This window comes from Pocillopora damicornis, chromosome 9, assembly GCF_964200805.1.
Source record: "Pocillopora damicornis chromosome 9, jaPocDami1.2, whole genome shotgun sequence".
NCBI classification, from domain to species: domain Eukaryota; kingdom Metazoa; phylum Cnidaria; class Anthozoa; order Scleractinia; family Pocilloporidae; genus Pocillopora; species Pocillopora damicornis.
This window is the reverse complement of record NC_142678.1, coordinates 12,633,563-12,651,469: the sequence shown is the minus strand read 5'-3', so window position 1 is coordinate 12,651,469 and position 17,907 is coordinate 12,633,563. Positions and strand designations below refer to the sequence as shown.

Here is a 17,907-nt window from a genome sequence, read left to right as displayed (position 1 = left end):
ACCACAGTTTACTTGGCAACCTAGCCTCTATTTTGCGCAGTAGTAGCCGACTTTCGTATTCTCGGAAATTCTGGGCGAATTCTAGTGGAATTACAGTGGTGGCTCATAGTCAATGGAGACGAGCGAAAACGTGGGCGCGTGAGAAATAGCAGGATTGGGATTACAAATTCAAAACAACACGTTTTCCAGAAAACCACAACCACCACGTCCACTTGACATGCCAGTTTCCTTGCATTTAACTTCGTCTACACTTACAGCTCGGCATAGGCTGAGATGCCGTGTCTTAATGACTTACTGCGACTTTGTGAGATCTCACGTGTCTTGGATTTCTACAGAAGTATCGTAGCTTCTTGGATAACTGTTGAGGTGTTGAGTACAAATACTCTGCTGGAAAGGAAAAGAAGACGAATGATCAAAGTCACATAAAATTCGTATTTTGTCCCTCGGCTTTTCACGTAAAACTGATGCTGAATCATAGCTTTAAAAGTCTAACATATAATATTATACTAGTGTGGATATACTTTCCAACAATGAGGTGCACGGAATAGATTAATAAACGGCGTATCTACTCACAAGGAAATATTTCAGGATAAACCAACTTGTTTGGACAAAGTGGATAACAACCATATTGCACAGCCTCTAACCTAAAAAGAAAAATTATGATTTTAAAATAATCACCACTACATTTAACTTTGTTAAAAAAAAATCTCGGTATGTAACAGTACTCATCTATCCTGTTCACGAATTACACTAAAAAACTTTTATTTCCCGTCCAGTTCAGCAAAGGTTACCATTGTCTCGAACGGTAAGAGGGTCAACTAATGCCACGAATCCCAATTTCAAACAGATTCTATCCGTTATAAATTTGCCCGCCTCTACTCCACCCATCTCTGACCATTCGGTATGGAAAACCTGAAACCTTGGAACGCAGATAGAGAGGAGTTTGGAAACATTAGTGTTCAGTTTCAGGACGAACCATAACACTGAATGGTGGGCACAATGAAACCTAGAAAAAGCGGAGTCCAGATTACGTGGATACTGGCTCTAATCCCGAATTTTTCCCCGCATTTTTACGGTAAAATGGAACTGTATTCAGCGAACACAAATGTTAGGACGACACGGCAGCCACAATTGACTGTATTACTCGCATGAAACCCTATTTAAATTTTTTTCCCTAAGAGTGATGGGCATCTTATTTCTCCCAACAATATCACCCCTGAATCAAACGTTAAGGCCATGAGAATAAAGGTAATGATCGTGAACTCAAGAGGCTCTTGATTGTTGGACAACTTCGCCTCGTAAGTATCATAAGAAATCTGTAGAGATCAGTAAGGAGAACTTGCACACTGATGATAGGGAGTAAAGAGTTGTTTTTACTTCTATAAAGGGGAGGGGAGGGACATAGAGCAAGCAAAGTAGCTCAGCAACTTGAAAAAAAGCACATGACAATCCCTTTTCAAACCTCCCTGGAGCTTCTCCACATCACGTCAGTGAAAGCCCTGAATTGATTTGGGTTTAACCTTGCTTAAATTACAGTTAGTCTCAAGAAAACAAGTACGACTACAACAACATATTCAATTCATAGAAACTTACATCGATACACCGAAAAATTCATGCTCTGCAGTGGACACTGCTACATCAGCAGCCTTCAGTATGGAGATGTATACCCTGCGAGATTCCTGATAACCCCAGTGAAGAATATGATCATGGATTCGTCTACAAGCTTCCTCAAAAATACCTAGTGTGTTATGATAGGGATGGCACATAAATAACAAGTTCCAACAAAATGTTTATCCCTTTCTCAAGACAATTCTGAGTGTTTTACGAGTACCCATAGCTTTTAAATTTTTCAGATTTTGATCTCCTGTTCTAAGCCAGCATATTCATCAATAGCTCAAGCTGGGTGGGGCCTAGAATGGATAAAATCTCAAAGACAATCTATAGCACACAGCCTCAAGCCTGAAGTCTCTCAGTGTATGGAAAACACTGTTCAACCAAAGACAGACAGATGAAGGGTTCCTCTTACCTTACCTTCTCACCCTCAAATTGTAGAGGTAATCAACTCACTAACGAGTCATGTCCACTTACAGGGCTTTCATTAGAATATGTAATAGATGCATGATCTGAACTGATTAGTTGGCTGACTTGAATTACTCTAACGTAGCAACAGGCCCTTTCTGGTCCTGGAGGCCCAAGGACAAATTCAAACTTTGAGTTATGATTTCTAGCATTCCGGGACACGGAGCATTCTGGGACACTAAGAATTCTGGGGGACCAGCATTCTGAGTAACTTTTTTTGGCAAAACATTGATGTTAGAAAATGTTGAAAAATACTTATTTTCTGCTTTGAGTAGGTCTGGTCTGATAATGGGAAGGTTTCTGCCAACTACCACCTTCTCACAACGACTGAGTCATACATGTATGTTCACCCACTGATATGGATTGGGTGCAGTGTACTATTGTGACACAAATACCTGGAGCTTCAGAGAATGTTTCTCCTAATACAGAAACCTTGAAATCCAATCCTTGCTCAGCCAACTGATACAGGGTGCGAAAGAACAACTCAGGACCTTTGTCATGTTCCCTAATAACACCAATAAAAACAATAACTAAAACAAACTAAATAAATCCAACTTGTACACTGGCCTTTACAGCTAGTGTTAAATAGTGTGCTTGGTATAACATTTTTTCAGTACCATAAGTCAAAATAAATGTACAGTTATACTGGATTACAAGATTTGCTTTTTGACCCCTAGGTCCTCTGTATATTATGATTTTGTTATTCCTACCCATGTCTTTGTACAAAGCAGCCAAAAATAACACTGGCTAAAACTTTTTGGAACACCAAAAAAGAATCTGGTATGAACTGGTTTGTACAAATTTAACCAATCAGCTACCTTTTAACTAGTTAATATGGTTATCTAATTCAGATGTAAACTAAGATCCATAAAGACTCTAATACTCTAAGTAGTTTTGTTAATTAAATTTAGCTACCCAAAGTTTGGTATAGTAATACATGTAGGAACACCTAGAAAAAAACATGAATGCATACAGCCTATTTGCAGTTTCACCTGCAATGAGAACAAACCCATGCCTTGGCAATTTTGGATCAGTGGTTTAGAATATAGCCACCACAGATATGTAGAGGACACAGTACCTCATGTTTGACTTTTTTTTCATGTTTTACTATGCACACATTGGTACTTCAAAAGTATTTCTGAGTACTGAACCACTGATTCAACATATTATCTGTCTATATCACCACAAAATTTTGTAATTTGAAAATTCAGAGTACATGCAGATGAACACTCAATATTTCAGTAATTTTATTCAATAGGCAATTACATGTACAAATGGTGCAATGGGTCACTGTGATGTAAGGCAAAACCCAAACATGAGAGCCTAAACAGAGGCAGTGAGAGGTCCTATAGGCAGCACTGAACTGCTACTAATGGGCTCTTGTTTAACCCTTCAAACCCAAAGAGTGACTAAAATCTAATTTCTCCCTACAATATCACCCCTGAATTACACATTAAGGTCATGAGAATGAAGGAAATAGTACCCAACAAAAGAAGCTTTTGATCAGTAAACAAATTCTCCTTGTCAGCACATTAGGAAATGTGTAAAGAACAGTATGGAGAATATGCATTATGATTTTAGGGTCTAAAGGGTTAAAACCTGAGTTTTAATGAGCAGTAAAATTAATGTTATGACATTCTCTACCTTTAAGAAAAGACCAGGTAAAAATCTATTGACATGAACCTACCATCTGTGAGCCCAAACAACATGCAAAGGTCTTGACACTGTTGAGTCCACTGGCTGATCAAGTTCTTCATCTTTAGCATCTAAAGTTTTGTCCAAAAGAATGCTGGTATGTCATCAAGTATCCATTTGTAGATTCAAGTAAGAGATACAGAGTATTTACATGATGTGAATTAAATCTTTCATGCCAAGGCACAACTAAGAAGTAATTTGTCCCCATAATATCCATACACTGTCCAACAAAAGGTGATGATGTTGAAGACAAAATATCTCCTTGCTTAAAAGTACATTGTCTAAATAGGGATTGGTAAAGAGAGCTGAAATGACAAGTAAGGTATTGTAAATATCAAGGACAATTGACCTTAACATAATTGAAGTAAAGGGGTTTAGAGTTAGTCATGTATATTGTAGTGGGAAAATATGACCTACATGTAATCCTTATGTTATTCACTACAACACAAATTTTCAGTTTTATGGGACAGTACATAGGAGGAGTTATTTCAAAGCTAAATGTACACTGAAGAATACACCTTGATGTGTAGAATGCAAAAAAAACTAAGAACTGTAAACAGCCACTAACAAGGTACCTCATTATCTATCCAAATCTCATGTTATTTCTCCAAGCAATATTTTTTATTTAATCCTTTACACCCTAACATCAGTATGCATATTCTCCATACTGTTCTCTACACATTTCCTAAGGTGCTGACAAGGAGAATTTGTTTAACAATCAAGAGCTACCATAAGACCTTGATGTTTGATGTAGGGGTGATACTGTTGGGAGACATCGGATGTTTAAATCGCTTATAGGGGTAAATAACGGTAATAGGACTGAGCGGAGTCTAATATGGTCAGTAATCATACAAGTGATAAACAAAATCTAACTACTGTGAAGCCTTAGTTGATTCATTTGAATTGGATGAACCAAAGTCCTATTGGCAATAAATCATGACCCTCACAATTTCCAAAAACAACAAAATACATTAAGGACAAATATCTCCAGCAGAGAGAGAACGTCTAGAGTAAAAAATTCCACAGTTTTTTTTAAGATAAGTGGCTGCTGCTGTGATTATTGTGATCAATTCTGTGATTGGTACATTTGACTGAAAGAACTTAGTATGATTGGCTGCTTCAGCTGTCCTATTACAGGTGTCTGATTACAGCCAAACGTCTTATTACATTGTCCAATTACAACCATACAGAATAATTAGTGAAAAAAATTACGCAGCTGATTCACCAATCACATTTTAGGAAATTGCAATGGTTAAGATTAATAGGTTAAAAGCTTCTCATATTGCTCACCTTTGTATTCTGCTGTACCCATTTCAGGTTCCATCAAAGGAAAGTGCACAACCCTGCATTTTGGTCTGATTATTTGGTCTAATTCCTTGGGTTGATTATCTGGCATTAGTTTCAGAAAGCTTTTGATAGATGATAAAAATGATTCCATGTTGAACTGTGAGTTAAATACCACTACATCAGCAACAAGACTGTCGGAGAAAAATCAAGAAATTAATTTAAACCTTAACATCCTACAACAGCATGCATGTTCTCCATAATATTATCCACTCAGTGGATAAGCAGACGTAAATTGGCCGCCACCAAGAGTTTTAAAGCTGACATTTTGAATGTTATAGCCTTTCATCCTTCACTCCAATGAAGGGTGAATCCTCAAAATGTCAGCTTTCATACTCTTTACAGTGGCCAATTTATGCTATCAACTTAGTTGATAATACTAAATTGTCCTGTTATAGTCTCTCACCAACACAGCACCACAGTTTCTTTAGAAACTGATCCTCTTTATACTCCATACTGTTCTCCTTATATTTCTTAAAAGGTGAGATGAGAAGAATTTGTGTTACAATCAGGAGCATGTTTATTTGGTGATAATTTCCTTTACTCTTATGACATTATTGTTTGATTCAGGAGTGATTTGTATTGGAAAATTAGATAGTAGTCACCCTTAGGGGTCAAACAGTCAAACAAACACAATCATGCAAACAGAAATAAAGCTACATGTACAAGTAACAAAAAAAGTTAAAATATTGATGACTTGCTAGACAGAGCAAGTTAAAATAAGTAATAGCAATAATTATTATAATAGTAAAGGTAAAAATAATGACAACAACAAGAAGATGGAAAAAACAAACACACAATGAATGTAAACATGTTTTGATGATAATAGACACCTTCGTGCATTTCTACATATTGATTACCTCATTTGAAACAGTCCCAAAGAGGATGAAACAAACACTAATACAAACATTGAAAATTTACTACAATAAAATATGGTTGCTTATGTACAGCAGTATCAAGATCACCACTTTCAGACAACATGGATCAGTAGCACGCTTGTCACGTACAAATTGAAAAATCACGGATTTGCTTGAACTTTTAAGAATTTCTCGGCGCACAATGATCAGATCTACTTAAGACTTTTCACAATTGTTACATATGTGTTAAAGATGGTTATGGACTAAACAGAGGTAGAATAAAGGATCTCTGAAAATATTGAATCGGAGCCGAATTGTAAAGTTAGCGACAAAAACATGGCGTCACGCGTAACATGCGTCGGCTTTACTACTAACTGTTTTCCTGTTTTTGCCCACTGAAGCCTCGTTTATAACCGTAAGACTTAAGAGATAATGAAAATAATTTCTTTTTAAGCAAAGTGGCAACCAAAATCCTGAAAAATTGAGCTAAATCTTTCTTAAAATCAACGAAAGTGTTCACCACTTGATGCGTCACGCTTTAAAGCTTAGGAGAGACAGATAATTTTAAATTCATTTTGCGAGTCATAATTCCTGAGTTACAGAACAATTTAACCTCAAAATGCAATGCTCATAAGTTGATTTTCAATTTCTTTTCGTTCTTTGGTGTTTTTGTTGAAACTTTGTCGAGATATGAATTTTTTTCTGCGTCCGAAACAGTTGGCGAGCGATGTGATCTGCCGCGCGATAGTACCAGTAAATGAATTTCTTAGTCGAATTGTTTGCGACAAGTGCACTGGAGCATGTCAACTTTGACATAAATAAAATGCTCAAATGACAAGCTAAATTTTGGTACCAAACTCGATCGAATCCGTTAAAAGCCGACGAAAATATTAGCATTTAAGTTCATCCGAAACATTAGGTCTACAATTTTGATCCTCAGGAACATACGCGATCGAATTTATAGCAAAAACAAGCGCGACGCGTTTGTCATTTTGACGGCTTCTTTTACTTCCAAATCATTCCAAAGTCTACTTAATCAATAAGGACTGTTTCAGATTTCCTTATTGAGAATTATAATAAAGTTCGGATATAACGCGCGCTGTCATTGGTTGAAAGAGCGTGCTCCATGAGAGCTGAGCTGAAGCTGTCACGCCATCTGCCAAATTGTACCATGTTCAACCTTTTCCGGGACTTCTTTTTAGCTTTATTCCGATAATTGAAAGTGAAATTTCGGAACAAGCGAGCCGGCAAGTAATAGAAAAATCAAATAAAGGTTTGTAAACATACCAGGCGCCGTAATTTACGTTATTAAAACGTGACCAGATACGAAAATCCTCAAAGGAAAAACAAAATAGACATTCCGAGTTTTAAAGATTGATTCACGCTCAGTTAGATTGCAAGCTTACGTACGGAAATAAAAATCAAACACAGCTAACATTCATATAGTATATAAAGTTCAGTGTTCAAAAACAAAACAGAACAAAACAGAAATGATGAAAAATATAACCAAACTGGCATAACTGTGAAAATTCATTCTAATCATGACGGTGTCTAAGCGAATATGATCATGCTGAAGTCCATCGCGGCTCGCTCATCATGGCGATCTCCGGTCATCACAGTAAAGCAAGCCTCAGAAACTACATCGGCCGCCCTTCGAGTGAAAAAATAAGAGCTTGTTCTGATATCCTTTCCGATGCGTTGAGTGGAAAGTCACATCTGTCACTGCAGCCGAGTTTTGCCGCGCTGTCATCCCGAGCGATCTTCATGTTTCGGTGAATTCGGCTGTCGTTCATTCAAAAAACACTCGCCTTGAACAGTTTGTTTTCTACCTTGTCATGTGAAAAAACTCGCGTGTTTTTATGAGCCATAATTCGGCTGAAGTTCACTGAACATTTCACTTCAAGATTCTGTATTAGAGACTTAAAAACTTCAGGCAGAAGGTGAACTTTGATGGTTTTTTAACTTTGATGGTTTGACACTTTTGACAGCTTTAGTCTTGTACAGCCAATCAGATTATTTGAACCATTCTAACAGGGATTATGATTGGTTTATTGTGGCGTGCTTTATGAGAGTTTACAATAGAGTTTATAATAGAGCTCGGATATAACACGTACTGTCATTGGTTGAAAGAGCGTGCTCTATGAGAGTATAGAGCATAGAACTGAGCTAAAGCTGTCACGCCATCTGCCAAATCGTACTATGTCCGACCTTTTCCGGGACTTCTTTCTAGCTTTTCTTTCGTTAATAAAAGTGAAATTTCGGAACAAGCGAGCAAAGGTTTGCAAAAATGCCAGGCGCAGTAATTTACGTTACTGTAACGTGAGCAGAGACAAAAATCCTCAAAGATAAAACAAGATAGACAGTCCGAGTTTTTTTTAACGGTTTTCACGCTCAGTTAGATTGCGAGTTTACGTACGGTAATAAAAATCAAACACAGCTAACACTTATATAGTATGTTAAGTTTCGATTTAAAATAGAAAAAAACAGGAATTATGAAAAATGTAACCTGGCATAACTGTTAAAATTCATACTAATCATGACGGTGTCAGAGCGACTTAAGGTCTATCGCGGCTAGCTAATCATGGCGATCTTCGGTCTTCGCAGTGGAGCAAGCCTCAGGAACTAAATCGACTACCCTTCGAGTGAAAAAATTAGAGCTTGCCCTTATTACCTTTCCGATGCGTTGAGTGGAAGGCCAGATCAGTCACTGCAACCGAGTTTTACGGCGCTGTCATTCCGAGTGATCTTTTTGTCTTAGTGAATTCGGCTGTTGTTCTTTAATAATACACTCGCCTTGAACAGTTTGTTTTCTACTTGTCATGTGAAAAAACTTGCGTATTTTTGTGAGCCACGATTGGGCAGAATTTCACTGAGCATTTCACTTTCAGATCCTGTATTAGAAACTAAAAAACTTCAGGCAAAAGTGTTAAATTCGACATGCCGAGCTATTTAAACTATTGCAGAATATGAACTTTGATGGTTTGACACTTTTGACAGCTTTAGTCTTGTACAGCCAATCAAATTATTTGAAACATTCTAACAGGAATTCCGATTGGCTTATCATAGCGTGCTTTATGAGTATAGAGCATGCTGACGACACCGTTGTTCGCTTTGGAAATAAGGTTTGTTTTGAAAATTGAAAGTAATTCTTGGGGAATTTAACGGATTCCTTATTATAAAACAAATAGAGGAGCCTTGACTGTGCTCTGTTCTGTTGTAAAGCACTTAGGAAGCGGCTAGAGCACTCAAGAAGTAGGGAGTAAATAATTTTTTTTATCGCTAATGACACTACTTTAAGAGGATTTTAATCATAAACCGATAATACTCCCACCGAACAGAAGCCAAAAAAAAACTCGAAAATAAAGACAAAGTAGTAGATATGGCTGCATGGTCAGTATTTTCAGGCTTTTTCTTACTTAACTATTTGGAGCGGCGATTAACGCAAGGGAGGTAGTACGCGCACTCAAAAGCGAAAAAATTAAACTGCGGACTGGATTCCCTCTAAAGGTTCGTACCTAAGAAAAGAAATGTACAGGCAAGTTCATTTTTTCGGTCAGCAGATCATAAGGACGCGTATCTTTGAGTGTCACACCGTATCGAGAGTTTTACGAGTGAAGTTTTGAGGCCTGTGTTAGAAGTTTTTATCAACATGAACAAAATTATCTGCGTACGGACCACTGTGGAAACACAATAGTTTCAATTATTCAACCTTGCAATTGTGATAACAATGTTTTTACCAAATTCAAACTACACATTCTAAATATACCTGGTCGATAAGATTTTTGGCAGGACATTTTTATTTTGTATTATGTTTCAATACTCTATCATGTGAAATCAGTTACATTTAACTAATTTTAATTGTGTCACCTTTTCATAATTTCAGTATTTGTAAAAGGAAGGAACATCCAATTGAAAAAGGACGTGTTGAGGCTTCAAACTCAACTTAAAAGTGTCAAAAAAATCTGACGTCTACTGAAAAAAAGTAAAAACAAGTCAGACACAAGCTAAGGGGGACAAGATCTGCTTCCTCAAAACTAAAACAGAAATTACAGGGCAACAGTGAAATTGCCAAAAAGGGGTATTCTCTTGTGGAGACATTTGCTCATGGTCACAATGGACACAACCAAAGGACCTTGATGTTTATGGCTTGTGTCAGATACATGCAACATGCATCTTTGTTATCATATCAAAAGACACCTGTAGCATTACATCTGATTTTCAATATTTTGTTTAATTGTAGCCCCCCAACAAACTTCATTGTCTCCCCAACTACACTTCCTGACTGGAATGTTCTCTTAGGTGAAGCCGACAAACTAATTTTACGCAAGCGCTTTTCAAATTCCAAGTATGATTTTCATCTCTGGAGTGATGACTCCCACAAAGGAGGAGAGGAGGAGGAGAGGAGAGGCACGTAGTGGGTGTTCACACCTGGTGTCCCCTAGAGAGCAAGTCACGAGCTTATGTCCTTGCAAACAGCCTAACAGCAAGCAGGTCTGGAAAAAGCCAGTATGATGTAGATTACCACGTTGTAAAAAATGAATATGATATTACCAATGTTTCAGGGTTGGTTGGGGACAATGCCTCTACCCAAAAGGGAAAAGTAAACGGTCTTTTAGCTAACAATGCCAGAATTTTTGGAAAAGAGATGTTTTTGTAGGATGCTATCCACATGTACTAAACATTATGCTGAGAAGAATGTGCCAGGCTGGGTTTGGGAGCAAGGGTGACATGAGCAACCCCCATGTTTTACAATTACTCTATAAAATATCTTGGCTCCATCATGAGCGTCCAAGCCAATACAAAGTTATGTAAGTTTCTCTTGGTATTCTAAGTAAAGAGCCACTCCTTTAACAGACATTCATAGACACAAGGTGGACATATTATCATGAAACTCTCCAGTGGTATCTTAAGTAAGGAAAAGCTTGTTTACAGCTCGCTGAGTGTCTCCTTGAAAGATTGCCAAAATCAGATAGCCACCAGACTATTTGGCAAGATGTCATTAAGCTGAGTTCCAGTCCTATGATTCAAGTTGAAATCAAATTTTTGTTTGAATTCCTTGATAAGTTTATCATCCCATCTCTGAATACATCCCAAGCTAGTGATGCAGAACTTGGATTCTCCAGTGGTTACCTAGCAAGGTTATGGCCAGCAACTGTTCTGAAGCACCATGAAACTTTAAGTAAAATGTTGATGTCTCCTGCAGAATATTTTCCTTTAACATCACAACAGGTGAAGATGTCATTGAAGGACCCAGCAGCTATCAACCATTTTCACAAACAAGTGCAGAGGCCAATGTTACAAGAAGCAATTAAAGTAATCAAAGATCGTGGAGCAGAGTGGTTAACTTTTCCCAAGTTGTTTGGAATGGGAGCTGATCAGAGATACCAAAGTCCTTTCTGGCATTCAGTTTTAAAGCTTCTTGAAATTCCAGTCAGATCTGAAAATCAACAAGAAAAGTCAGTGAACAATCTCTTTCATGTGCATGGACAGAACATTCTAACATTGGTGTCTAAGGATAGATTTGGATTGATTAAATGGGCCACTCTTTGGAAATTGATGGAACCACAATTGCTCAGTGAGATCAAAGAAATTGCTTCATCACCACACAGCTCACTCATAAGTAAAGAAGCCACTCCAAACCTGTTTGAGAGAAGAAATCTAACTCTTTATGGAAAGATAAACATAGTTAAAACACTTGGGATATCTAAGTTAATTTACTCAGCCTCCGTGCTCCCTGTTCCAGATCACTATATCCAAGAAATAAATAAGCTAACTTTCAACTTTATTTGGGCAGGAAAACCCCCTAAAATAAAAAGAAACACCATAATTGGAGAAAAGAAAGATGGCGGTTTGAAAATGTGCGATTTCAATATCATGGAAAAAGCACTCAAAATAGCGTGGGTCAACAGAATTCAAGAAGACTCACAAGCCTCCTGGAAAATTATTCCTAACCAGCTCTTACACAAACATGGTGGTCTTGCTTTTCTAACAAAATGCAACTTTACACCAAGCACACTAGACCTCGATGATAAGCTTCATGCATTTTACAAAAAAATGTTAGATTATTGGTACGAGTTCAAAATCTCAACGGGCATCGATTCCAAAATAAATCCTAAAAACGAAATAATGTGGAATAACAGAAAAATTCTTATAGGAAAAAACCTGTCTTTTACCAAACTTGGTATGACGCCGGTATTACTAAGATAAGCGACATTTTAAACCAAAATCAGAAATTTTTGAAGTGGCATGAATTTGTCACAAAATTTAATTTAAATGTGCCTTTCACCACATACTATGGCTTGGTCAACGCAATCCCCAAAGACTGGAAAGCTATTCCTACAAACCCTATTCCAAACGTCACACACGCGAACACTAATATAAACAGCCTAAGAACCAGTTCTATTTACTCTTCTCTTTTAAACACCGTCTTTGTTCCTCCCACTGCCGAAACCAAAATTCTACGCCACTGATTTACAAAAACTACCATCAAGAACGTTTATCTTATGCCATTTAAAGTAACAAACGAAGTTAAAATAATAATGTTTCAGTATAAAGTGATTCATAACGTGCTTCCAACTCGCGCCACTCTTTACCGAGACGGCATTTCAGAGAGCCCCTTATGCAACCTATGCAATACAGAAAAACAAACGTTGCATCACCTATTAATAAACTGCACACTAATACTCGACTTCTGGATTCTGTTTCAAGACTGGTGGAACCAAAAAACAAATGAAACAATAGCGTTAACCACAAGTCATATACTCTATGGCTGGCATTATAGGACAAAGCATTGGCAAGTCCTAAATTATTGCCTATTGTTAGCCAAATATCACATTTTCTGCACAAGCCTTTGCGGAGACATCTTAGATTTTCAAATCTTCCTACTGTTCATCGCGGGAAAACTTGAAATCCTAAAAGATATCGCGACCGCAAAAAAAGAACTTCCGAAATTTTATCGCACGTGGGCTTTTTTACTTTAATTTTTCATACTACTGTTGTTTTTAGGTTAGACTTATACTTAACTTCATTTTTGAGACCTGTATGTTTACTTGTGATTGTCTTTTAATTGAAAAGAACTTTGTAAACACGCCAACCGTAAATTAAATTAATGTTAATAGTATTGTAATACATGTATCGTAATGTAGTGTATGCATAATTTGTGTAAGTATAAGTATCAGTAGTGTTAGTAGCAAGTACAATGTAAGTGTAATTAATGCTGTAAGTAGTGTAAGTGATCGTCTTGTAAATAAAATTGTTAAAAAAAAAAAAAAAAAAAAACCTGTTTGAGTTCTATGCCAAGCACATTTTCAGTCTTCCAGTTAACAATGTTCTTTCTGAAAGACAGTTCAACCTTTCTCAACTGTATCTTAATGATAACATGTCAGAGTTATCAAAACAGGCCTCAATCACATATGTTGAAAATATTCTGCATAGTGGAAAAACCAACACCAGGACCACAGAAGCAGCACGTGAAGTTCACGAAGAAAGAATGAACAAATATACCCAAATGCTCACCACAGACGTTTTGCAAGAGGCAAGAAAGAACCTAAACAAGATTAGAGAAAACTGCACACATGGGCCACTTACTGCAAAGGATGTTTAACCTAGAGCTCGGGTAGAAAAGAAAGAAAACAATAACTTACCAGAAACAATTCAGTCACTAAAAGCAGATGGTCGCAAACTAAAACTTCAATGGAAGGCTTCTGCCAAGGGAACATCTGCACTGGAGGGACAGAGGTCATTCAACCCAACAGTAATTGAGGGAGTTACCTGTACACCTGATGGACAGGTTCCAAGACTCATGCAGCTAGTGGCACTAAAGGTGTGGAACTATGGGGAGGAGCTACCAATTTATGATCTACCAAGAGAATGCCAGTTGTGTCTACAAAATCTTCCAAATGTCTTTCAGCCTCCAACTACTCATCTTTCCACATTCCACATGTCTGAACATGTTACACCGTTGCCTGCACATGAAGAATAGAGTAGTCATGAGGGGTGGCTCAGTAATTTTTAAATGTTTTAGATTTGTACATATAAGAATTTATTTCACCGACCACACTGCATGAAATAAATATATCTCAGCATGTACGCATTTTTACACACAGAGATGCATCTAATAATTGATTAATGTTTCAACACAACATGTTAGAATTAACCTGGTAAAAGCACATTGTATATGCCATGTTAGTAAAGTGAACATAGCTTAATATCTTAGTATATGTACATGTAGCATGTTAGCTTTTTGGTTTACAATATTGCAACTGGTTTTACAGGGTAAAAGTGAAGTGCATGGTGCCAAAGTTGAGACATGCATGTACAATCATGTTGTATTGGATCTTGAATTAAATGAATTGAATATTACATTCAAATGAACAGTAGGTATACGAAGCTGTAATGTATCTGATTTTAAATTGTTATGTACGACTGTAGCTTTGTAGAATATTGAACAAACACTGAATTGCTGTCACTAAATTTCAGCAGTTTAAGAACATAATAAATGTAATATTTAACTACATGTAGATTATATCATTATACTGTTGCACATGTATAATTTAACATATCACTAACAGTATGTAACTTTTAATGTGATAAGAACATGACTTATGTATAAGTGTTCTTGTTCAATAAGCATAATATTTTGCACAGGAAGGGCAAATCAAAGTGATGTAGCCAATGTTATGTTGCACATAGTTAGTGTACAATGATTAACAGTAATAAATTTAGAGTGGAACACTGGATCTGTTAAAAATGTGCCAAGTTTATTATCCTGTCTTTCCTTATTCTGTGTAAAAGATAAGTAATACCATTCTGACCCGTAATTAATCCTCTCTCCCCTTTAAACGTTTTTCTTCTACTATTAAATATATCTACATCAATGGAATTTTTCTTACATATACCTGAACTGGTCATTACAAGTTGCCTGTCAGGCAACTTGTAATGACCAGTTCAACAACCAAACTTTAACTGGACCTATACTAATTATTGAATATGCAGTGTGGTCGAAAAAGAATCAGTGTATTGATCAATCCTCTACATTCAAAGTGCCCAAAAGAAATGAGCATTAATTTGACAATCAACTCAGGCAACTTGTAATGACCAGTTCAACAACCAAACTTTAACTGGACCTATACTAATTATTGAATATGTAGTGTGGTCAAAAAAGAATCAGTGTATTGATCAATCCTCTACATTCAAAGTGCCCAAAAGAAATGAGCATTAATTTGACAATCGATACCAGTCAAACATCATCTCCATAAGTAAGTACCAACGAGTACCCGAGAAGTGATTGATAAATTGTTCTTGGTTCCCGTTGACGATTAAACCGGATTTCACTCTCGATCTCGAGTGGGCAATATTGAAAGTAGGCTAATTGACCCTTTGTCACCAACATACCCCAAGATAGGGGTCAAGATAACTTAATTTATATTCTTACCTCATGCATTGTGCGCTTGCTGTACTTTCGAGCTGCTCTGAGTACATTACATCAGTCGATATATATTCACTCCTCCATGGTATCTTGAGCGCGCGTCAAAAAAAAGTGAATAACTTTCAAACGAACAACGATGGACTCCAAAACTCAGTTTGCCTTGAAAACATGATGCCCACTCCTAAACTTGTCCGTTTTGAAATTCCAAATAATAAACACCACGCGCAATGAACGACAAAACAGTACAAAAAATTCGAATTTCTACCACTTGGTCGATGAAAAGGAAAAAAATAAAAGGGTAGAATCTTCAAATTCGTTGCAGTGTTCCCAGTTTATGTGTTAAACTACCTGAGACTTCGTGTTTTGACAAGATATTTGACGGTAAAGTTTTAAGAGCGTTAAGGAGAGAAGTAAACACAGGAGAGGGCCTGTTCTGCGCATGTCTGAAATTTTCCTTAGCTCATGTGCATACGCTGTTCCGTGAGGCCCAACTACACTCAATCCCCTTAAGTCCAGCCACAGTAAAACTGCCTTGATGTACACATCCTAGAGTCAATTGGGAGTTCTTATCTTAGGCCAGAATCTAGAAGGTGTACATCGCAGCACATAGGCTTCTACTGCTCATGTCTTCTGCTGTCACTGCACAAATAATATGAAATTTTTAAATTCATTTAATTCATTTAAGTTTCTATTGGTAATTGTTTTCATTGTTCTCACCATGACAAAATCTGATTATATCCATACTGAAAGTCTCTTTCCTGTTGCTTCCTGATTGGGTAAATAAGCTGATTCTCATGGAAGTAAAGAACTTTCTTTAACTGAGTAAGATCTGGTCTCAGTGCCATTAGTTCTGCTAAATTCAAGACAGAGCTGGCAAACAACACCCTCAAAAAGAAACAAAATACAACAAAAATAAGAATAAAAAAAAACCAACTCAAAACTCTTTGGGCAATTTAAGGACAATGTACAGTATGCATTACCAACTGTGGGAGTAATCTAGGGGGTTTTGGTAATTTTTTCCATAAGCAGCTGTGGATGGTATAAAGGGCATCTGTGCTTGAGCATACTTGTCCATTACATCCAATCTGAACTGATTCATCTACAGTAGTTGACAAATCAACTCACTGGAAGTGCAATCATTGGTTTACATGCTGGAAGTCAAGGGGCATGATCAATATGAGAAAATGAGTAGCATGAGAAAATGATAACACGAACCTTCCTTGTTCTTAAACTGAGATAGAGCTGCAAGTCCATTGGCTGAAGGTTACAGACAAGACAGATGAATCTTCCTTGTTCTTAAGGCGTTAGAAGGGGGTAAGATATTTTGAGGAATGGACATTATTCACACAAGTGGATTTGAATTGCCTACATTTAGGTCCATCTGTCTCACTGGATGTTGATTTGCAGAGGAACACATTTCACTCTAATGCATTAAATGAGGGTATTAAATTTTGACAAATCAATGCAATTTACATGGGTTGACCCAACTCATCATTAGCCAGGTTGATTCACAGAAGAACACAATAAACACTCATGTGTTAAATGGGGGTATGCAATGTTAACAAATCAACATGATACATACATAAATATATATATATATAAAGAGTAATTTGACTTTCGTAAGACGTTGCTCAATACATAGGAGTAGAGCGATGTATATATTGTGGGAGGAAAAAGACAAATGAACTACCAGTTCATCGCTACAGACCTGTTTCAGGATCTAATTAAATCCCCTGATGAGTGGGCAACCACGAAACAGGTCTGTAGTGATGAACTGGTAGTTTATTTGTCTTTTTCCTCCCACAATTTATATATATATATATATATATATATATATATATATATATATATATGTATATGTATGTATATATATATATATATATATATGTATATGTATATGTATGTATGTATATATATATATATATATATATATATATATATATACATACATATATTATATATATGCAGCATGTCCCCATACATCAGTTAGTGACAGATTGGTTGTCTGTGCATGAAAGTTCAATTTTATGTGCTGAGCAGTTGTAGAAGGCCTTATAGACGGTTTTTCCTACATACGTTATTCAGCTCTGTCTCTGCGCAAGTATAATTTTCGACATTCTTGACCAGCTGACGCTTCTTAAAAAACACTAATATGGATCCCTGGAATTGTGTGGGTTTGTGCAGAAATCTCTCCAAATTCTTTAGTAAGACTTAAAACTTACTCACTTGTACGTGCTGTTGCAAGCAGCCGGTATATTCTGGTAAAAATAAAGTGCACTAGTTCTCATTCTCCAATGCCATTTCTTCGCAGGTAAAGAGTACAACTTGCAGCCTGGTACTTCTTTAATGAGCAAATCAACTAATTGTTTGTGCGATCCACCATAGAATGGCTCGATAAGGAGGACTATTCCCTGGTGGACATCACAGTTTTCTGTGTTATCATTGCCAGACGAATCCGACGGTTTACCATCGTACGACGACAGCTCCATCAGGCAAGCTATATGG

The 17,907-nt window shown here is 36.9% G+C and overlaps 2 protein-coding genes and 1 pseudogene across 5 annotated transcripts in view; 2 read left to right on the top strand and 1 right to left on the bottom strand.

Annotated features, from left to right (window-relative positions):
* The window catches only part of LOC113677795 (tRNA-queuosine alpha-mannosyltransferase), a 19,718-nt gene extending 1,811 nt beyond the window's left edge, over positions 1-17,907 (bottom strand). Inside the window, exons 1-8 of one of the 3 annotated variants that reach the window (XR_016179879.1) lie at positions 17,629-17,907; positions 16,120-16,287; positions 5,065-5,252; positions 3,767-3,845; positions 2,475-2,584; positions 1,594-1,738; positions 574-644; positions 296-384 (exon numbers count right to left, since the gene is read on the bottom strand). Coding sequence is in view for 2 of the 3 variants with exons in the window: in XM_089182955.1 (XP_089039081.1) it covers positions 296-387; positions 574-644; positions 1,594-1,738; positions 2,475-2,584; positions 3,767-3,845; positions 5,065-5,252; positions 16,120-16,287; positions 17,629-17,891 (1,116 nt within the window). In the remaining variant the exon portion in view is untranslated. Of the gene's footprint in view, positions 1-295; positions 388-573; positions 645-1,593; positions 1,739-2,474; positions 2,585-3,766; positions 3,846-5,064; positions 5,253-16,119; positions 16,288-17,624 lie in introns of all 3 variants that reach the window. The other 2 variants (XM_089182956.1, XM_089182955.1) reach the window with 2 other exon arrangements.
* Positions 9,843-13,253, top strand: LOC149040174 (uncharacterized; annotated as a pseudogene). The gene has a single exon (XR_016179909.1). The product of XR_016179909.1 is annotated as an uncharacterized LOC149040174 (transcript).
* LOC149040173 (uncharacterized) lies at positions 10,995-13,253 on the top strand. Its single transcript, XM_089182957.1, has one exon. The coding sequence runs from the start codon at positions 10,995-10,997 to the stop codon at positions 12,180-12,182; it is 1,188 nt and encodes a 395-aa protein (XP_089039083.1). The 3' UTR covers positions 12,183-13,253.

What these genes read in the sequence shown, in the direction of transcription:
- LOC149040173 (XM_089182957.1), top strand. Translation starts at nt 10,995, where the DNA reads ATGATTCAAGTTGAAATCAAATTTTTGTTTGAATTCCTTGATAAGTTT.